Source organism: Zeus faber (assembly GCF_960531495.2).
Source record: "Zeus faber genome assembly, chromosome: 3".
In the NCBI taxonomy this organism is placed as follows: domain Eukaryota; kingdom Metazoa; phylum Chordata; class Actinopteri; order Zeiformes; family Zeidae; genus Zeus; species Zeus faber.
In genome coordinates, this window is record NC_137190.1 from 5,062,807 (window position 1) to 5,085,539 (window position 22,733).

Here is a 22,733-nt window from a genome sequence, read left to right on the forward strand (position 1 = left end):
CCCTCTACTTTTTACTCTACTACATTTCAAACACCGTTGCGTTATTTTATTATTTATTTATTAGGTTTTTATCCATGACTGGATCTAGTAAACTGCTCAGGGAATTTGTACTTTTATTTTAGTAGAAGCTTTGTGTACTTCTACACAAAGGGTGATATGGAAAAGAATTTCAGGCTACGACACCCCCACCCCCACACCCACACCCTTTGAATGACCTCAATACACATCACCTCCTTGACAGGCTAAACAACAACAAAAATAGCTAAAATATTCAGCTGCAACGGTGCCATGAACATGGGCACTGATGCCCAGGTGATTGGAAGGGAGGTTCGACTCTGTCGAACAAGGGAGGGAGCTCCAGCTCCGCTCCGTCCAGGCCGTCCTCAGCGCTGGAGCTCGGAACCATCAGAAAGCCCTCGCTCTTCCTGGGAGGAACGGACAGATGCACCCGCAAAGACACTTGCACTCAGCGGGCACTTTAATCCAAAGCACTTTCACACCAAGAGTATTTGTCAGTCGTTGGGTGCAGCCTCCGAAAGAACCACCACCGCTTGACAAGGTCTTTTTCAAATAAAACAAACACATGGCTTTCGCTTTTATATTTACTATTCCTTACTTTCCTTACTCGCTCCCTTTCTTCCTCTCTATCTCCATCTCCTTCTCACACACACAGACCGTATGGCTATGCCATTACAGCCCCCCCACCCAAGGCCTAGCTTGTGGGCTGAAAAGCCCAATTTGTTTATTCCTATAGGGATTAAGGCCAGTGGAAACTGGGATGGTGAAATGCATCTAACAGTGTGTGTGTGTGTGTGTGTGTGTGTGTGTGTGTGTGTATGGGGGGGTACCTCTCAAAGCTCTTTAATTACTGCTCCTCCTCTCTCATGCCCACATCGCCCTGCAACCCCCCCAAAAATACATCCTCCCTTTCCCGGAACTCCGCCGCCACAATGAACTTGAGCTGGAGTTAACCGCCTGGTTGCTCTCAAGGTGCTTGTGTGTGTGTGTGCGTGCGCGTGTGTGTGTGTGTGTGTGTGTGTGTGTGTGTGTGTGTGTGTGTGTGTGTGTCTGTGTCACACTAAACAACCAGACATTCTCTGTGTCGTTGGGGTACAGTTTTGCTGGGAAAGGCGGACCCCGCCACAAACAACGGAAACGGCATATAAATAATAATAATAAATAATAAGTAAATAAGACGGGATGTTTCTTTGAAAGTACACAACAGTTGTGCAATTATGTGAAGCCCAGATAGACAATCATGTATATGACATCAGACAACAACTCTAGGTTTCCAAATGAAGTCCGTCTCATACTGCATGATCGGTACCAACATACATTCATCAATGATTAACAGAAATATTTGTGCTAGGGATGTAAATAACAATAGCAATCATTTCTATTTAATGCCTAAAATCTGATGGTCCAGGTTCCACACTTTTCATTTGTCAGGCCTAGCGACACACAGAAGGCTCCCACAATGCACTGCGGCCTGGGCCCACTCCCACCGTGCCCGGCGGGGTTCCACAGGGCCGGAACAAAAGGCCCCGGGGCAGCCGGGGCCACGGCGAAACATGTTAAAAGAAAGTGTCTCTCTCTCTCTCTCTCTCCCCTCCTCTTATGCCTTTCCCTTCGACTTTCAATCTCTCCTTTCTTTCTTTGACTCTTAATTCCACCCATCCCACTCCAACCCCCCAACAAAGCCTCTCCCAGGAAGAAAAAGTGCCATGAAGAAAATTAAAGAGGCAAAGACAGTCCCACAGATAGTGAGACACAGACGGAGTGAGGGACTGACAGAGGGAAATAAAAAGACAATGACAGTGGGACACACAGATTGAAAGAGAGAATGACAGAGGGAGGGAGAGAGGGAGAGAGTGACAGAGAGAGATCTATTGGGCACAGAGGGGGGAAATAAATGATAAGTGTCTCTAATCAAACATATGGGATCGCCACCGATGACTCACTTGACACTCGTTAAAAGCAGTCTCTGAAGGCCAGACCGCCGAGTCGCACTCTCTCTCGCTCTCTCTCTCTCTCTCTCTCCATGTCTATGCCTCCCTCCCACTCTCTCACACACTCAAAATAACTGACTGCTGTGCTGTTAAAGCCACACTCTCTTTGTGTGTTTCCTTATTATGTGCAGTCTTCAAGTTATTATTAGTGAGTTTCCTCTCCGGGCACTGCCACCAACACAGGGATGAAGGGATAACAGTCATCCAACTTAGTTAGCCATCTATGCAGCGGGACAGAAAACAAAAAAACAAAAAAAAAAAAAAAAGGAGTGTCTCCGGGTGATAAATCCAGACGCGACAGACCCGACAGTGAGTGTTTTCTCGTGTTGTCTCAGCCGTCCCGCTGGCGTCCTTCTTCCACTGTGAAGGAATGGCGACAGGTGGGCATGCGGCTCCAGACACACGGACACGCGGGTAATTGTCACGATGGAGGGATTAGGCAGGATTCTTGGGCCGGCGGCCTCTCGCTCCGTGACATGTGATATGCTGTGACATCACACCGGGAGCGCCACCTTACTCGCTAAACATCCAAGCATGTACAGAATATCTATTACAAATCCCTTTATACAGAAAGGGACGTTGCCTTCGCCGATCAACTCGTGTCCCTGCCTTCAAATGCAGTGAGTCTGGTCCAGCAGTCTGTCCATTAAGCCTCCCCCCAGGTCTGTCTCCCCATCCAGTGCAGGAGCTCGGGCAGCTTTAAGCACCGCTAACTGAGCTGCCAGCGATGCTGTGTAATCCAGTTTGGGGCTAAATCTGCAGCTTTCCCTGGGCTAATCCACTCCTAATAGCCGTCCTTGATAACTTGCTTCCTTCCTCCTTAGGGGCCTCGTCACTCCCCACTTCTTATGGACATTTTGTCCTTCGTTCCCGCTTTTCCTCCAGACTTTTGACCTTAGCCTGTGCCCTTGTCCTGGACGTCATTTAGGGATGAAGAAAAAGAAGCACTTAATTAATCCCTGTGGGGAAATGTATCCTCTGCTTTTGACCTACAATAACTATCTAGGAGCAGTGGACAGCGGCCAGTTCTAGAGCCAATGCCTCGGTCAAGGGCGTCGACAGGGGTGTACAACCTGCCATGCATGTCTTCCAGGGTGGGAAACCCAAGTGAAGACCGGGAGAACATGCAAACTCTACACAGAGCCCACAGAACACAGAACCATCTCGCTGTGAGGCAGTGGTGCCACAATTAAATGCAGCCATGGAAAGCAAGCCGATGGCATTTAACAGTCCAGAACCTTTGGATATTGGACAATTACTGATCTAATACATTACTTTTGCTGAACATGTACAGATTAAGACAGATACAGTTGGCCATTACCTCTCTTTGGCAATCTCAAATATGTTGGGAGAATCAAGGTATGAGATTTCCGTATCGGGGATATTTTCAGAGACCGGTACTCTCTGTACGTGCATGATGTCGGCTCGTCACTGGTTCGACAATTGGTGAATCACTAATGTCTATGTATCACTCCATTCAGGAACCCCGCCCGCTCCATCCTTCGCCTCATGTTGTCATTGACAGCAGAGGTACAGTCTGTCATACAGCGCCGACTGTTTTCCGTCTTGTGATGTGGTGTCTAGACGCACGGCCTCCTGATCTGCAGAGTCTCAGCCAGCTGCCACCGAGCGGGGTCCGTTCCGGCTCTTTTCCTCTCCCTCTCTCTCCCCCCCCCCCCCCCCTTTTTTACTTTTTTTAAAATTTTATTTGCCCTCTTAAGTTTCAGGACAGACGATTGTTAAAGCAGAACTTCACTCCAGACGAGCTCTGTAATAAATCTGGAGCTGATTTAGCCAGCACAGACAGCTTCCTGGACACAGGCGGAAAGAGAGGCAGAGATACTGTAGCTGGATATATCGAGATAAAGATGGATATATAGATAGACTGGTATGAAGATAGATAGACACGACAGGATAGAAAGAGAGATAGACGGATTATGTACACTGAGATGGAAAGACAGAGAGAAACCCCAGGTCTAGCTGCGAGTGATGTCCAGCTGGGTTCTGCAAGGGACTGAAGCATACTAATGATGAATCACAATTCGAATATCACATGGCTGTGTCATATTTGCCCAACCAGAGGGCAGAGTTCAACATTCTCTTCTGGTTCATGTCCGTACACAGTGATGACAGAGAGACAGTATTCTTTTCTCTCAAGTTCTTTTTCCTCAGTATACTGGCTACTTCAGACCCAAAGAGCGAATGAGGAGTAAGTGTGCTTTTTTTCTCCAATTGAGTGCAATCTGTATACGTGTGCACGCATAACACTGGGGGGGGGGGGGGGGTGTCTAGTCACTGGCACATGCAGAATGCTACCGTAGGCTCCTGGGAGGAGGAGCTCGGTGGTGTGGGGGTGTGATCGATAGGCCTGCCAAGCGGCATTAGTCCCCCCTCCCCGGCCCAGAGGGCCTGTCTTACGGACACAAGAGCGCAGGGACTTTAACTCTGATCTTATTTATGGGTGCACAAAAGGGCAGCACAAGGGGTCCTTTTGGTGGGGCCTGTTCAAACAGAAGGCCGGTGCAGAGGGCTCTTTGAGAGGGGTGGGGGGGCGCTCCGCATCGACTCTGGGGAAGAGGGGGGGAGGGCTGACAGGTCAGTCCTGAAGCCCTTAAAAAAAAAAAAAAAAAAAAAAAAGAATAAATGGGATCGGGGAGGGCCCCAGCCCCTTACTCTCCAGAGACGAAGCGAAGGCCTCGGAGACAATGAGTCTGTGCTGTTGGGGCCGAGCGGAGCTGAAGAGACGGACATAAGGGGGAAGTCAAGGGAAGTGGCAGGGGAAGGTGGATGTGTGGGTACGTTTATGGATGGGGGGTGATATTATAGAAAAACAGTGCCCAGCTGCCTGGTGTGCACATCATGCTGCGCCCCACCCAGGACAGGGGCAAGGGATCAAAGGCCTCAGGAGAGGAACATAACAATACCATCCAGCTGGACACCCCCCTCCAACACCTCAGCAGGGGGGTGGAGTATAGCATTAGAAAGTGCGGGCCAACAGGGGAATCTGGTTGTATAACACACACACGCATGCAAACACGCACACACAGTATACTGTATGTACAGAATATGTGTGTGTGTATGTGTGTGTGTGTGTGTGTGTGTGTGTGTGTGTGTGTGTGTGTGTGTGTGTGGGGGGGGTTGGTAAAAGTCAGATGCGGAGCTGGTCGAGCCAAAGCGCTGATCCGATCCGTCACGGCCGTCGTCGTTGCTAAGCAATGAGGCGGGCGGCAGGGAAGGAGTGAAGAAGGACATGAGGGGAAAATAGTGATGGAAGGAGAAAGGAGGGGGAGCAGAGAAGAGTACCTCTCTAAAAGCCGTCCTGGGACATTATGGGAGAAAAGAAGAGAAAAAGATGGAACAGGGTAAATGCAGAGTAGAAGGTAAAAGTGGAAGTGGAAATGTTCTGGGGGAAGCAGAATGGAAAAAGGGCAAAGGCAGTGTGTGTGTAAGCCCCAAAAGTGTGTGCATAGCCATATGTCCTGTTATTACCATCCATATGTCTGCATACACGTGCCGTGCACATCTCCATTAAGTGTGTTTTTGTGTCAGCTAACCAAAAAGGGTTTCTTCTAACTCCATTAGGGCAGCACAAAAAAGTTCCCCAGTTGTCTAATTTATGGTGGGCGTGACCCCAACGTGACCCTTTCACCTCGTGCCCAATGACCTGGAAGTTACGTCCATTTGCGTCAGTCATTTCCTGACTCTATAAAGAAGGCAGAGCGGAACTCTGAGAGACCGAGGGTGAAAATGGAGGGGCAGAATCATTAACTGCCGGCACAATGACCTCAACTGTGTCCAAGCGCAGCCCCGGCCTTTGGTGGGGGTCGACCTCTGCTCCACGCCGCCAGTAAAGATCTGACAGGGTAACCAGCCCAACACAAGAGCCCTCACAGCTGAGGAAGAAAACAAACCTACAACTGAGCTGGAGGCAATGGAGGTCTATAAACAGCTGGCCACACTTTCAGAAACAAAAGCAAGTGCAAGGGAAACTCCGGCATTCGGGACAAGCAAGAATACATCAAATTAGGTGACATGACTATGAATCATATGAATCATAGAGCTGTCATGAAAAATTATTTGGCAATTGTCATACAAATAGTTCCTATTAAAATGTTTTCATTTATTTATGCCACTATCATAGTACAAGACTTGAGTATAGTATAATAATACACATCCATCTTGTGAAGAAGAGACAATTGACACTGAACAATCAGGAAACACACCAAATTTACATTTTATTTGTTGCATCATTGCTGAGATTGGTTAATTATTCCGCTTAATTTAAATGTAAACATGTTTGTGGAATCTAACGATTTTCCAAAATGAATGTGATAAGCTCAAATAATTGCCATCAAGTGACTATGTAATAATCCCTCCCTTTTCTTTTCTTGCATTTCCTGGTCAGGGTTGCCCAAGGAGGCTGGAGCTTATCCCAGCTGACTAAGTGTATGGAGGGTCATGGGTCACAAACACATACACTCACACCACTCCGATGAGCCTAATTGGCATCTCTTTGGCGGCGAACGGGAAATGGAGCTCCCACAGTAAATGCCTGCAAACAGAGGGAGGAAATGAAACCTCCACAAAGAGCTAGACACTGCACCCGCGTGCCACCATTGTGTGAATCAGCTGTACCTGGCTCTGACCAGGACCGCAGCAGACATGTCTCTCCATCCTGCGATTGTGCAATTGCCAGTCCGGTCAAATGTCACATCAGCTCTAGCAAGTGATCGGAATGTGAGAGCGCGAGAAAGAGATGCAGGGGGGGGGGCAAAGCAGAACTGGTTCAAGTTTGGAAAACATCCAATCCGCTTCCCTACGGCACCAGGCCCTTCCCAAAATACTCTTCATTCGATCCAAGGTCCAGCGGCACAGATAACATTCATGCCAACTCTATCAACGAAGCTGTACCAATGTTCCTGCGAGGCTAATGAAGGAGGGGCGGGCTGTTTGGCGCCAACTCAGATAAGCCTTTTCACAAAGTCAACAGTGAACTGTAGAGGCAATGGGTGTGTGTGATGGATAAGAAAGCACACTGGCCTGACGGCAGTCGTGCAGCCCATGGCCAAGAGCAGTGTTTCCCACAGAATTAGATTCTATTTGCGGTGGTGACTGACTGGAGGGGCGTAGGGGGTGACTGAGAGAGTGTCCCTGTTACGCGCGCAGTTTACTCAAGTTTTATTTAACTTTATTTAGAGGAACGGGACACGCAACCGCTACCAATGTCTCCATTAGGCATGGAGGCCCCGATCGCTCCCTCGGAGGACACACCGAGGTCAAGGATATCATATTATTTTTGCGGGCTTTAATGGATGATCGGAATGACTGATGAATAGATCCGGGGCCATTTTTCTATTATTCTTGTTTTTGATAAAACAAAACTATTTCAGAGATTTCTTATGAACTAGACCCATTTGTCCTCAATTACTTTTCATATACTTTTCACATGTTGACCAATAACTGACTGTTCGTATTAACCGGACGTCATCGGTAGTGAAAACGACCCGAACAATTTTTACTACCCGGCTCATTTATCTGATTGGCTAAGCGACCATAATTTGACATTGACGAGTGCCGCTGCTGTTTGGTTCGAGTCACAGGAGAGGAAAGTGGCGGCGCGTCATACAGAGCAATACAGAGGATTTCAAGCGCCGTGCTCCAAACGATAATGTTTAGTGGTGCGTGGGGATTGGACGCATGAGGCAATGAGGCAATCTGCGTTCCGGTCCAGTAAACACCAATCGAACTGGTGCCATAGCGGTACCGGGTTTCGGTACCCAACCCAACAGGATGCTTAGAGGGGCCCTATTGGCACGGTGGCGCAATGCATTGCACTGCTGCCTCACAGCAAGAAGGCCCTGGGTTTGATTCCCGCCTGGGGCGCTGTTGGCACCGTGCTCCGGTGGGTTATCTCCCAAATAGGAGCCTTTCTGTGTGGAGTTTGCATGTTCTCCCCGTGCTCACATGCGGTTTCCTCCACCTAACGTCAGTAAGGACCCCCACCAAAAACATGCACACATCATCGTCTGACCAGCAATGGACACTTATCACCTGGTCCCCGGGCGCGTCCACGAATGCTGCCCACTGCTCCTGGCTGTGCCCCCGGAGGAAGGACAAGCCAGGATGGGTTAAACACAGAGGCCTCATTTCACCGGCCACCATCCAAAAGCATGTGCGTGTGTGTGTGCGTGCATGTGTTGTATTGTGGTGTGCTGTGTGACGATTAAAGATTGTTCTTCTATTATGCAAAACTCACTTTTTCAGTGCTTGTGCAGATACATTTGGGTCTCTGATGGGCCTACTAACACACAAACTGGGAAATAAGACAACCCGGTCAGTTTTTTGTCCAAAAATGAGCCGTTCAGCTTTGCAGCCCAAACCTACGTCATGGTGGGCTTCAGCAGAATTAGAACCGCACCCATCTGAGTAACTCCACCCACGCCTGGAGCATGACCGGTCCCGCTAGCATCGAAGCTCAGAGCTAATCATGGGAAGTGCTCTGTTGGCTGCAGAGACCAGCACAAATCTTTTGAACGAAAGAGGAATTATTACCAACTGTCCATGACAAAACTGCAGACTGCAGATTTCTTGCCTGAAATTTGGTCAGAAACACGTTTTTTTGGACTGATGAGGTGGAAGTTGTGGAAGTTTACGAGTAAATAAAATGGAGCCTGGAGTAAAGCTCAAACCCCATTGACTCACTGAAACAGCCTGTTTTCAGACAGGGTGGATAAGACGCATGTTAGAACGACTCGAATGAATAATGTGAGTGGTATTTTCAGAAAAGAAAAAAAAAAAAAAAAACTTTAAAAACATGTTTTGGGGACCCCAGAGACCTATATTCACTTGGTGAAAAGGAGCATAATAGGTCCTCTTTCAACATCCAGTGCATGATCATTTTGCTTCAGAGTGGGCACGGAGAGGAGGGGCTATTCACAGACGGGTCTGTTGTCAATGAGAGGAAGAGAGACAGAGAGGGAGAGAGACAGAAAGAGAGGGGGAGAATCAATGAAATAAGATTTTACCCATTTTAAATAGTAAAAAGAAACTGAAAATCAATACGTGGCGGTGAATTTTGAGGCGGGCCGCCACAAATGGATCAATGTACTGTATGGGAAACACTGCAGAGCAAGGGAGCTGGAGAGAGAAGGAGACAGAGAAGCCCTGTGTAGACTGATGGCTAGAACATTCATTTGTGGCTCAATTAGGACCGCTGAACAAACGGTCCCCGCAGTTTTGATTTGAGCTTAGATTTCAAGATCCTAAGTCGCATCAATTTATTTTCGTCAGAGAGTCGCGGAAGAGTCACGGAGGGATGGAAGCTTTAAAGGGGATGGATCCATTTAGAATTTCTGAGTGTAAACTGGATATTCTAAGGCAGAAAGTGGTTTGGAAAAAACAAGGAAAAGACCTCAGAGAACTCGTAAGGTGCAGACACTTTCATGCGTACAGAACAGCATTTCAATTTTTTTTTTGTCGCCACTGTTATAAAATGCAGACAGCATGTTTTGGCTCTGTTGCAAGACCATAGTGTATGTGTGTGTGTGTGTGTGTGTGTGTGTGTGTTTGTGACTGGGTTAGCCAGGGTTTACAGTCTGTCACAGCAGTGCATAATGGCTGCTCTGTGAAAGAAAAAAGGCGAGCCCTGAGCCGTCTGACTGATCAGGAGCACGAGGTCGGCACTTGACATTGCCTGGACATTGTCTCAACATTGTCTTATCAATTTAAGCACGCATCATGTGAGTGTGACTGGGCCAGCCTCAGTGTTCTTACAGTTCTTACAGTGGCTGGTGTCCCTCGGGGGGGGGGGGGACAAACACACACTAGCACACATCAAAAAAATGGTGTGTGTTGCCTGAACACAGTCAATGCCTGAACACTGTTTGTTCTGTTTACCATTTTTTTTTATGTCAAAGAAATAAAAGGTTAAAGAGTTTGGATACTTCCACAGAAAGGGGTTCCTTTCAACATGGCATGTGCATGTGCATAGACAAACAAACAAACGCTTAGCAGAAATATCTTGTTGATCTAAAGCAGAAGATTGTAAGGATCCAAATGTATCGTTATGAAGGAAAATGGAAGATCTATCACCCAGCTACACACAAACAAAAGAAAGAAACATAATGCTGTAATTTCTGGGCAGACTTTGATGGAAGCTGAACTCCCACATAGAGCACCAACGACCGCGGTCAGCGGCTCATCAGAGCTGGAGGGAATGGGTGTGGTGGGAGTAGGGGTTGGTCGTCGCCGGGTTTGATGCCGCCATTGCAGGATTTTTGTACGGTTCTAGAAACTCAGCCCAACTCAAATGCCCCGAACAACTCCACCACCTCCCCACAGAAGGATGAGGCAGGGTGTCCTCACCATTCACCGGAAGAAGAGGTTGGGGAGAGGGGAAAATGAGAGCGGGCATCATTCACAGGACGACCGGAGACTCTCAGCATCGTGTGGCATCCATCCTCGTCGGCTCACAGGAATGACAGTATCCACATTCGGGTGTCAGCACTCCCAACACTTCCGTCTCCTCTTCTTCTGCAGCTCCGACAGGGGAAATGCGCAGAGCTCCCACTGCACGGCAACACTGTCTAAATCGGCCTTTAAAGATCGATCAGTGATTCACATTTACGGCAGCTACGCATGCGGCCAGTTAACAAGAGGTAGGTGCACACTTTAGAGGGAGCCTTTGGAGAGAACCATCACATACAGTAAATCCCAGGGCCCCGCTAATAAATCAATGCCATCCGGGCTGAAAGGAGAGGGGGAGTTGGCTGGGAAGGGGCAACGCGCCAACACTAAATCCAATTATACCAAAGTCCTGGCACCACTCAGCCTGATGACTGTCTCTACCTAAACCCACAGGGGGGACACTGCATAGCCAACAGGACCAGTCTCAGCTGTGACAGGGGAGGAAGGGAAGAGAAAAAGGCAAAGAAAGAAAGAAAATAACTGGATCCCACTTCTTAGTTTCTCTGTGTGTGAGTGTTTGCGTGCATGTGTTCTGCACTTAAACACAAGTGTTTGGCATGTGCCTGAGTCCTTTTGTTGTTTTGTTGCAATCAAACTGGTTTAGTGGAGTGGTAGAGATTGCTTTGCATGCGTGCGTGCGTATGTATCTGTGTGTCTGTGTGTGCTTGTGTGTGTTTGTACGTGTACTTGTGTGACATGATGCCAGCGACACATATCTGAGCGGGGGACTGTGGGCGCCAGGCGCCAGCTGAGCCCCTTTATTCAGCTTGCTGCTATGACTGCATGGCAACTGGACTGAGCCCCGCCAGCTGTCAAACACACACACACTGCAGGAAGATACACACAAGGCGTTGAAAAATGGACAGAGTGCTGTATACAGATACACCTTTTAGCTGCGACACCTGTGAGGGATTTGCTGCGGATTTATGGGTGAAAGTAGAGGAGGGGTGTGGGTAGCTATGATTGGATGAAGTGGACATCATTTAGACCGTGCCCTTCCCTTCACTCCAACACTCATCTCTCTTCTTAAAGACCGTGATGATGCATAGCTCAGCTCTTACAACAACTGCCACAACAGCTAGCGTGAATTAGCACAGATTAGTCAAGAGACAGCGATCACTGGCCGGTAGCTGGACTGGTGCTGGTTCACCTATGATCCACATCCCAAGCGATACAACACGGCCCTAACCTTGACCACATGGGCTATCCCAAACAAACAATTCTTTACTACAGAGTAGGAGGAATGGCAGGATAACAAACAACATCAACAACAAAATAAACCTTGAAATATGCTATTAGTGCCCCTCCTGCTCCGTTCTGGAGTGAGCCAGCCTACGCAGCCTCCCAAATTAAACGAGCCATTTCGGAAGCGGACGCATTATGAACGCTCCACTAAAGTGATGTCCCTGCCTCCCCACCGCTTGCCAAGGTTACAGCAATCAATCTAGTGTATGAATTGGCCTGCAGGCAGACAGGTCACCAGGTAGCCAGGGAGGAGTTCCACTTCCTGAAACTTCACATGCCTCTTTAAAGGGCATTTCAAAATTAAATTTACATGTCACCATGTTATTCAAGTTCAATAGGCCTGTCAACATTTGTTTATAGAGTTGCTGTCCCAGACTAGAGCGAGTGGTCGTCATTCCTGCCACCAATAGGATAGGAGAAATAGAGATAGCCAGGAGAGCATCACTTCAAATATGTTGTCAAGCCTAAATAAACTGTATCTACCAGGCAGCATTGACAAAGAAATAAAACTCAATGTATAATAAGCTGCTCCAGCCTTGGGGACTGAGCCGAGGTCTGGATCCGATTTAGCCATACCTCGGATTTCCTCTCCCTCCCGGGCCAACACCTGGGCAGGATCTGGGAGCAGCCCAGAGCCTCCAGGCCTGGACACAAGCATCCCTGCATGGTGTAATGTCAGTCCCTCAGAGCTATGGAGCAGGGAATCAAAAGAAAAGCAGTGAAAACGGCAGCTTTTAAACCCTCTGATACAGCTTCCCCAATCTGAGACAAATATTGGTTGTTTTGTTTGTTTGTTTTTCTGGTTCCAGAACAGAAAAAAGCAACAGGCAAAAAGTTGTTTTGGGGTCTTTAAGCAGCTGGGAATTTATTGATGTGTTCCAGGTAACAACATCATATCAGTCTATGTTAGCTACCAATGCTTCCCCTCCTCTCGTGCAGATATTTTATGGATTGCCCTAAAATAACCCACAGAGCTCCTGCTTGTTATCCACCGCTGATTTCCAACGTCCTGGCTCCACAGTCGTTTCAGGAAACGATTATCCCAGTATGAGCATGTGGGGTCACTCTCCGCCATGGGTGACAATGACAATAAGCAGGCACAGAAACATGAGGCTAAAAAGCCACAAATACACGGGGGAACGGAAACTGCCCTTTGAGAGGAGCCATCTTGGATCATCAGTTTGATTTAGAATGAGCCCTGGGGCAATTTAAAATGAGGACAACATTATGACACTCAACCTGGCCTGACATCTAGGGAGCCATCTCTTAATGGCAGACACAAGATAACAACTAAAGTAGGTGCTCCTCAGAATAGAAACCCCATGTATCAGCGTGCGCCACCACGAGCGGAAAATCATGGCGACCCATTTTAAAACAGATGTGATAGTGAATTACTGTGGAACCGTTCTCAATTCTGTCCCACGAGCAGATGGTCTGCCTTTGTTGATGCTTTTTTTGTGTGTGTTAGGTTCTCCTCAAGGCAAAATGCAAACCAATTCCTGTCCCCCGGGAGCCATTACTGGATGTGTCCTCAGCTGAAACCACCACTGCTGAATCACTCATTATTATTTTTTCTTGCTTTCATGCAGAGAGAGGGAGAGAGAGAGACAAGGAGATACAGAGAGAGCTTCCAGCTGATCGGAACATGCATTCATTTGATGTCATTCTTAGAATTTCTTTCTGGTCATGCTTTTCATTTTATTTCTTTGTGCTATTAGCGGTCATAGATCTTTGGGCTTGTAAAACAATCCAAAGGACGATTTCTTTATAACGCAGAATGCAATGCCTCTAATACATCAGTGTCATTAAGCCACCAAGCTTTGTTTATAATGCCATTCTTTGGCCACTGCACTATAAATGGTTCATTCATGTAGCCAGGGGCCTTATCAGGCGCCTGTTGAGTTGAAACCCTGAAGGTGGTGTTATGAAACGGCGGGCCAGTATTGTAGCGTTACACATAGCTGCCAGAGGAGACCATCACTTTAATCTGTCACTGTAATTGCCGGGATGGTCTTTGAACCTCAGACATATTTGTCTCCGCTTCTTCATCCATGGCTAAATGGCCGAGCAGAGCGGCGCTCAGGGTACTCATCCCGCGCAGGCCCAGGGCGGGCACTGTTTTCCAGCCGGAGCTCTGCAACCAGCCATGCATGGAGGCGCAACCACAGGGTCACAAACAGAAGAAAGAGTTTCAGCTTGGGGTGGGAGGGGTGGAGGGAAGGGAGGGAGGGAGGGACAAAAGGGGTGGAGAGGCTCAGAAAGAGGGTAAAGACCAAATGGGGAGGACATGATGGTACACAAGTGCCCAGCGCCAGACTTAGCGCTTTGAGGAGCCCGTACAGGGTTTTCCCCCGTACGAGGCAAGAGATCATTCATGGGGGCAGTAAATCTACAAGGACCCCAAGTCCGAAAAGCTCTCGTTTTGAGGAACCTGCGAAAAACACTGAGCTTTCATCTCCCTGCGTAGGAGTAGCTCTAATTAGAAGTCGGGGAAACACAAGAGGCGGAGGGAATGATGAGGGGTTGTGAAAACAGGAAAAAAGAGAGAGAGAAGCAAAGAGAGGTGCTTCATTTAAGAGGCCATTGTTTTAACAAGTACATTCTGCCTCCCTCTCCTTTTTTCTGCAGCCGCCTCTCCTTTAGACGCCCACACTCCACAAAGTCAAAAGGCGGTGTTTAGCCCCTGCGAGCAGCAAGAGGGGCTGGGCTTGTTTTGACCCTTTGTCCTTCTTGGCTTTCGGTGAAAAGGCCCCACTTCTATGGGCCACTCGAGTTCATTAGGGAGTGCAGCGCTTCTTAGCCCCCCTCTTCTCCAGCTCCAGGCCTCAATAGAACCTCCAGAAGCCCTGTCTGTTTGTTTAATGAAGAACTCAACCAAAAACCACCACCGCTACCTATGCCTCCACTTCTCGTTACCCGAGTCCTTTGCATAAAAGGAGGTGAAACAGTAAGGGCCGAGGAACAAGCTGGTAAATAAAGATGGCAGAGCGAATGAGGTGAGGCATTGTGTCCTTTAAAGAGAAAGCATCGTTTCCTTTTTTTCTCTGAACTCCTCGTTCCTTGTGGCCTATGAGCTACACAGGTGCTTCCATTCTTCAGACTTCAACTGGCTGTGAGGCATTCGTGCACACACATGAGAACGCACATTGTGTGTTTCTGGAGTAGGGTTACAGCCCTCAGCCTTCAGGTGACATCATCGCTGAGCCATTTTGAGGCGACAAAAGTGAGAGATGTCACTCTAGAAGTGCAAAGGCACTCTGAGACCACACAGGCCTGCGGGACATTTCTGTGTGCATGTGAAGATTCCTGTGAGAAAGCCAACATCCAGTGAGAGTAAATGTGTGTGCCAACAATTCTGTAGGTAAACCTTCAGCCGCACGGGCCACATGGCCTTCACCCCATCTTGGTTTCACCAGCTATGCTCTGGACGATGAGAGCAGCTAGAATGACATCAGATAGGGAGCAGGTGCTTCCTCGCGGCTGTGGAGGCCGAGTACGACGCCGACCGGCCAAAGGTTTGCGTGAGACGGGGGGGGGATCGGGAGAAGCGGACACCTTCGCAGCGCTGGCAATGCGTTACAGAATCAATTGACATACCAACAATGGACGGACCGACTGTGGGAGCGTCACACCACGTGGGTGTGTGTGTGTGTGTGTATGTGTGTGTGTGCGTGCGCGTGCGGGGAGTAGACGATGCAGAGTACAGAAACAAAAAGCTGAAATAATAGTGAAAAGACCACCCTGCGTGGTCGTTAATTTCAGTACTTGATTAGTTCACTACTTGCATTGTACAATATCAAATACAACAGACTGGGACTGCATTCCAAAAATAGAAAAGGAAAATGAAACAGGAACTAACATTAGGTCGACATCAGAATTAGACACTCAAGCAGTTACTCCATTCTGGTATCGGTAACAGTGTAAATAGTATCACACTGTGATGTAGTGTCAAGTTTAGCAGGTCAGCTCAGAGTGCGTCTGGATGTTTGTGTATGTGGACTTTTGTGTGTGTGTGTGTGTGTGTGTGTGTGTGTGTGTGTGCGTGTGAGATTCGAGAGACGTGTGAAATCCTCCATTCTCTCACATTTTCTAGGCAATTTAGGGGACAGCTGTAGCCACATGGCTCCAGAGACTCCACTGGTGAGACAACAGGGAGTCGTCAGGGGGGTTGGTAATGAATAAAACATGGGTAGCCATATTGGTGTGGAAAGTTATAGGAATAGAAAGTCGAGGAAAGATTACTGTGGGGGGGGGGGGAGTCAAACGATTCCCTAACATCAAGTCACATCCAAAATAATAGAAATAAGAAGAAGTGACAGGATAATAAAAAGGAATCTTCCCGTTAGAGGTAGCAGCGATAGTACAGCGCTAGACATTAAGCGCAAGACAAAGACCGAATATTTTCAGGAATAATTTACTGGTGTTTGTGTGTGTGAGAAAGATGGGGGTGTGTGTCTGCAAGCACAAGCACTCATGGACACGAAAAGCAGAAAATACTTGTGTGCACGGAGCTGGAGTCGCAACCTTGACACCAATTAACAGGAGAAAAAAAAAAAAAAAAAAAAAAAAAAGACTCATCCCTCCCTCTCTCTCTCTCTCCCCAACTTCACAGCCTCGGGGCTGCTTCGGAATGAGGAAGTATGAACTGCTCTGCCGGGCGCTGGGGAGCACACATGCGCTCACATATATGTACAGTCTTGTATGTACAGACATCTACACAGCCCAACCCAGCGACCTTGGGAGGAGGAAGCAGGGTCACGTACGGCGCAGTTATTCAGAAGGCCCATCTGTCTGCAGAGTTAATCATACCCTGACCCCCCTCACCCAATATGATGTCCGCCGACTCCATGGATGGAGGGAGGGAGGGAGGTGAGGAAAGAAAGAGAAGAGAGCCAAAGACTCATCTCTGCTGCCAACCGCTTTGTTTTTGGTGTTGTAACGGTTCATTATAGCGATGGACTTCTGTTGAGGGTGACAGAATGTGCCAACCCAAAATAAACTGACTGGCCTTGTGTGCGTGTGTGTGTGTGTGTGTGTGTGTGTGTGTGTGTGTGTGTGTGTGTGTGCGTGTGTGTGTGCATGTGTGTTCACCCATAACTCACTTCATAATTAGGCACTAACTTGTATGGATGGTGACAGAAGACGCTGCACGAGAAAAATAGCTGTCTAACTGCAACAACATTGTAAGATAATGACACTCAGTGAAATACATTATGAACGCTTAGTGTCAAAATGAGACTTTCGTGGCGGCGGCTGCCCAATGAAATCTGACTGCAGGAAAAATCCTGTTTCTGTGTGTTTGCTCGCATATCAGTCTGCATTCATGTGTCAAATTTCCTCATCCCGCCTTCAAAAAGGAGGCAGTAAATTAGACAAACAAGACGGAGTGAACAACGCATGTTTTTGTGTGCAAACAGGATCAGGGAATGTCATAGCTATTTTTGATACCATTTCCAAAACTATAATTGGTCACAAAAACACCGAGTTGAGGGTCATACGCCGCATTCAATTAAAAACATTTCTGCCGGGCTTGGACCAAAAGGAGAAAAAAAAAAAAAAAAAGCCTGAGAGACGAGATGGTGATGAAGACAGAAGCCCCATAACCAAGATTTCACCAAAAATTCCAGGTAAAAAAAAAGAAAAAAAAAAAAAAATAATAAAAAAATAAAATAAAAAATATTTTCTGCCAGTTTGAAGTAGCAACCACCAATCAATGACGTAACCACATATGTCGATGCGCGTTTTAGCGCAAGTGCGTGCCCTTCTAAGAGTCTTTGAGAACTCCCCCGCCCTGGCGGCCCCCCATGTGGGTGTTGTGTTCAGACAGCCAGTTTCCAGCTCAGGTTCTCTCTCATGGCCCCGCTTATCTCCCTGTCCTCTGCAGCGCTCCCCCACCGAGCCACAGCGCTCTACTGGAGCCGAGGCAACACGCATCCTTCAGTAAACCTGCTCAAACACACAACCCATATGTGTGTATGTGCATGCATGCATGTGTGTGCGTGTGTGTATAGAGGGGGGTTTCACTAGCTCTGTATTGTTCTAAATGTGGGGACATGTGACAATATATTGGCAGAGGAAACATGATTGAAATAGACCCCTGGGGGCAGTGGAGTCATATTCAGTAGCCAGAAACAGCCCCGCACACACACACACACACACACACACACACACACACACACACACACACACACACACACACACACACACACACACACACACACACACACACACACACACACACACACACACACACACACACACACACACACACGATTTATAGGAAGGTGGAGGCATACAAGGAGGATGGCCAAGCGGGTTTGGGGGCTGGGGACTTTAATCCACAGTGCGCAGCTCCGGTCTCTAGTAGGTGTCCCCTACCAGCTCCACCTTCTTAATCAGGGGGGAAAAACACCACCCCTGGGGGCAGAAGGAAGGGGGGTGGCTGGGAATCAAGTAATGGCAGGTTACCTCGGTACTACCTTGGAGGTGCAATTCCATCCCTTCAGCCGAGACGCACGGGGCACACTGGGGCTATCAGGTGGCCCAGCCAGCTATCACCCAGTGAAACCCATAGCCTGCCCCCCCCCAGACTACCCAGCTACACCAGATCAGGGCACACACACTCTCCCTGACAAATTACGATTAAACACACACACACACACACACACACACACACACACACACACACACACACACACACACACACACACACACACACACACACACACACACACACACACACACACTTTAACAACAAAAGTGAATGTATCATCCATCACTGCTGAAACCAGATAATATATTTTTTCTTCCCTTTTGCAGAACAAAGTCCTCTGAGGAGGACAAGCTTCAACTAAAACAATAAAAAAGTAAAACCACAAATGAGGGCCAAATGAATTTCTAAAATTCAGCTAAAGGTGGAGGGTCAGGCGACCCCCAACCAAACACCAGGGCATTGTGAGTCGCTTACACCATGTGTGTCCCGGCCGCAGTCGATGGCTTTGAGGGAATTATCAATCAATCTGACGGGAGGCTCGCTTGGGCAAACAGCACATTGAGCTAATGGAAAAGCCCCCCGCCCCCTTCTGCCTGGTGCCTCTTATTCTCCTCATCGTCATTTTATATCCCTTGGATGTTACACTGCTCTACATTCCCTTTAATCCCCGGTGTAGTAACTAAAGCCAATCAGGCTGGAATATGGGATGGAGAGTTTGGACGCCAGCCTGGCTGTTAAGTTCCAACAGTACGAGTTCTATTCGTCCACCGCTAAATTCCACCCGGAGAAGACGCCTCGTGAAGGCTGCGAGCCCAAGGACGAGGGAAAACTCATTGTGTGTCTCCGAATCAATATGTCTCCCTACTGTCGATGCTTCTTTATTCGTTTAGAGTTCACCTCTACAGACAGTGTGTGATTTCTATCTTTGTGGCCCATTTTATTGATCGTCATATAATTTAGTCTCTTCGGCACACTATAGATGCACTGCAGGCTTCGAAGCAGGTCTCCGTATTCACCCTTTTGAGATGTAGGCCGTAATCAATAGCTGATTTGTAAATTAGTCCAGGCCAGCGGAGAATGCAGACGCTTGATTTTATTAGTGTAACAATAAGGGGCCACCCTGCTCCCATAGTGCATCATTAAACTCCATAATAGCCTCTCCAACAGGCCATTAGTCCAAGTCGGCCCATTACTGCAAGACCACTAGACTGAGCTGAGAAGGCATCTCGACCTGAAACACGTTTCCACACTCATGTGTGTGTGTGTGCGTGTGTTTCTCCATCTGTGTGTGTGTGTGTGTGTGTCTGTGTATGCAAGCACACACCACGCAAGACTCTGGGCCAGCCATTGTCAAAACAGTATGTTGCCTCCGGTGATTTTCAGTTCAACTCATTATAAACCAACTATGGCCCCCTCATTCATCATCAATATTTATCTCTACCACACAATTGAAATGCTTAACTTAATAAAGGGGGGGAAAGACTATGTGAAAGGAAAATGCCAACAGAAGATGCGCAGACACACGCCACAGACAGCTTCCAAGACAACGCTGTGCGGTCTGCAGGAAAAGACCCAGGGTGAGAGGACTTAATTGCTTTATGACAGAACATGCCTGCAATCAAAGCGTGTTTGTGACCTCAGACCAGATAGGGGTGTAGGCAGGGGCTGCCTTTCAAAACTACACCAAAAACAAAGCCAGAGCCAACTAAAAATAGGTTCGGGGATCAGCCGAGCGTCCCCTTTGTTTCTGATATTGAATTTTATCTGGGTGACATTTCGGAGATGGCCGCCCGGTGACATTTAGGATTCTGTTCACAATCACTGCTATCTGGGAAAATGCGGCATCGGCCAATTACAGGTGTACTCTTTACTATTCTGTCAGATAAATCGTTCTGTGTCATGTCAGGGGACGGCACGGTATGTTGAGAGAGAGAGAGAGCGACAGAGAGAGAGAGAGAGAGAAAGAGGCTTAGCCAGTGTTTCTACGGAGGTCTGTACTAAGGTCCCTGCATTCCAGCGGCTGTTCTAACATGTTGTAAATACAAGGTGTTAGAGAAAACATTGGAGGAAAAAAATAAAAAAACAAGACTTTCCTCAAAGCCCGTCACCGGAGCTCCTGCTGGAGGAGGAGAAAACTGACACACACACACAGGATGTAGGCTACCTAAACCAGTGGTTCTCAACGTGCGGTCCGGGGACCCTCAGCAAAATGACTGACGATCATCACTAATTTCATTATGTACAATAATGATAATTTATCCTAGTTACGCTGTTATCTCCATAACTACAGTACAGGCAACAATTCACATCTAACAACTATTTTTTCTCCTCAGATTGGGGCCAGAGACCAAATCTTACCAAACGGGGTCTGTGTCCTACTACTTGTCAAATCGAGGGACCTTGATATGAACATGTTAAGAATCACTGAGATTAAGCGACTCCACCTGCGATCAAGCACTGTCAGTCCTGCTTCTCACACCAGCAACACAGAATAAATAACCCATCATTTTTTTTAAACTCTGTAAGAAAAAGTTAAAAATATTAAGAAAAACTGTAGTGAATAAAACGAAAGAGCATTTCTGTTTTCATTGCAGCAACACAAAATAAAGATGCAGCATAAAGAATGAACCCTCGAAAGCAAAGGGCTTTTGCAAAAGAAACATTATTAAAAATATATATATATATATAATCTTTTTAGGAAATCCCTCGGATAAAAAAAAATATATTAATAACAAAAATATATAAGAAAAAAACCACAATATTTACATCAGGTCCCCCACCAGATGCAGCACCGATGTGGTGCCATCTCTTTTGTTTTGTTTTGTTTTGTTTTTGGACTTAAAGGCACAATATATAGTTTGATAAACACAACACCAAGCATGTTCTCAAACTAGGGGGGACCGGTTTGCAGAAAATGCAAGAAAATAGGAAGAAGGAAAAGAAGGAAAAGAAGAAAAAGAAGGAAAAGAAGAAGAAGATGGAGAAGGAGAAGATGGAGAAGGAGAAGATGGAGAAGGAGAAGATGGAGAAGATATCTTCGCACTGTTTCAGACTCCGCGCGTTGTCGGGGTCCATCCCCCGTCTCCCTCCATCCAACCTGCCCCGTCTCCCCCTCTTACCTTGGCCGCAGAGCAGGCTGAGCAGCGCTGCCCACAGCACCGCGGCGAGCTGCATCTTCTCGGACCTTCTCTCCCTCTTCTCTTCCGCCGCTCACCGGCTCTTCGCAAAAGCGCGGTCCCTCGGAGCAGACGCGCGGCAGCCTACGAGACGACGGTCGGAGCGGCGTCGCCCCTTCACACCATGACGGGGTCTCCCGAGTGGACGGTAACCGGGGTCGGTGGTCGGGGGTCGGGGTCGGGCTGGGGACCGGGAAAGTTGGTGCGCCGCGGCTCTCTCTCCGGCGTGCTGTGCTGCAGCTCCGGGTCCGGGACGAAGGGAGCCGCGGGGGTGAGGGTGGTGGTGAGGGTGGTGGTGAGGGTGGTGGTGGTGGCGGGGTTGGGGGGAGCCGTACCAAGTGCGCCGCGGGGGTGGACGCGCCGCGCTCCGCCGAGACAAACGAGGGCGAACCGACTCAACTGGAGCCGAAAGTCGTCGTGGGGCTCTCGCCGGGTTTCCGCCGGAGTGATCGCACGCCCGCGCCGGGAACCGCCCACGGGGAGGGTTTACCCCCGCCCCCACCCCCACCCCTTCCTCCTCCTCCTCCTCCTCCTCCTCCGCCCCCCCGTGGAGGTGGAGTTGGCGTGGCCCGGGCGCTGCGGCTCCCGTTGTGTCGTTTCTAAAGTTACTTTGGAAAAAGGCCGGAGCTCAGCAGAACACGGAGAAGCTGTTTTAAAGTGTTTTTTTGGGGTTTTGTTTTGTTTTTGTTGTTGTTTTTTGGAGGGGGGGGGGGTCGTCACTTTCTGTCTCCCGTGTCTCTGGTGTGGTGAACGAAAGAGACCGTTTTCCATCCCATGTTATATCCACGTGCCGATAAAGTGGATCGGCGCGTCAACACGTCCCGATGGTCAGGGTCGAAACCTCACGTGCGATGTGTTTGTTCAACTTTATTTCGTGAAGTTAAAAGTTAAGTTTTTTTTTTGTTTTGTTTAGTTTTGTTTTTTTTCCAAACGGAATCGGCTCAGGCGCGTTGGGCCGCGGCAGGAGGGCGACTGAGAGAGTGTCCCCGTTACGCGCAGGGCTTTTTTTTTCTGTTTGGTTAAAATAGGAAACGGAGGAAATGCTGACGGGATGTTTTTTCACTTGTTTTTTTGGGGGGGAAAGCGGCGAAGCGGAGCGGAGATGGCTGTGATGGCAGCCTCCTCTCCAAATCTGCGTTTTAATCCTGCTTTTATATGAACATGATTATTGCCGGCCTGCACGGGGCCCCTAGCGGCGGGGCCCCAGAAAGCATTACACTTTTCCCCCGCGTATGTCTGCCTGTCTGTATGTCGCAGATTTTTTAGTTATTGCTTCCTACATTTAGTACACTATTTATTTGGTTTCAAGGCATTTTTACCTTTGACTCTCTTTAAATATGTGGA

The 22,733-nt window shown here is 48.2% G+C and overlaps 1 protein-coding gene across 1 annotated transcript in view; it reads right to left on the minus strand.

Annotated features, from left to right (window-relative positions):
• lrp4 (low density lipoprotein receptor-related protein 4) overlaps positions 1 to 21,397 on the minus strand; it is a 92,430-nt gene extending 71,033 nt beyond the window's left edge. The window contains exon 1 of the mRNA XM_079997414.1: positions 21,333 to 21,397. Within this exon, the coding sequence (XP_079853540.1) occupies positions 21,333 to 21,387 (55 nt within the window). The 5' untranslated portion in view covers positions 21,388 to 21,397. The remainder of the gene's footprint in view (positions 1 to 21,332) is intronic.
• Between the last annotated feature and the right edge of the window lie 1,336 nt (positions 21,398 to 22,733).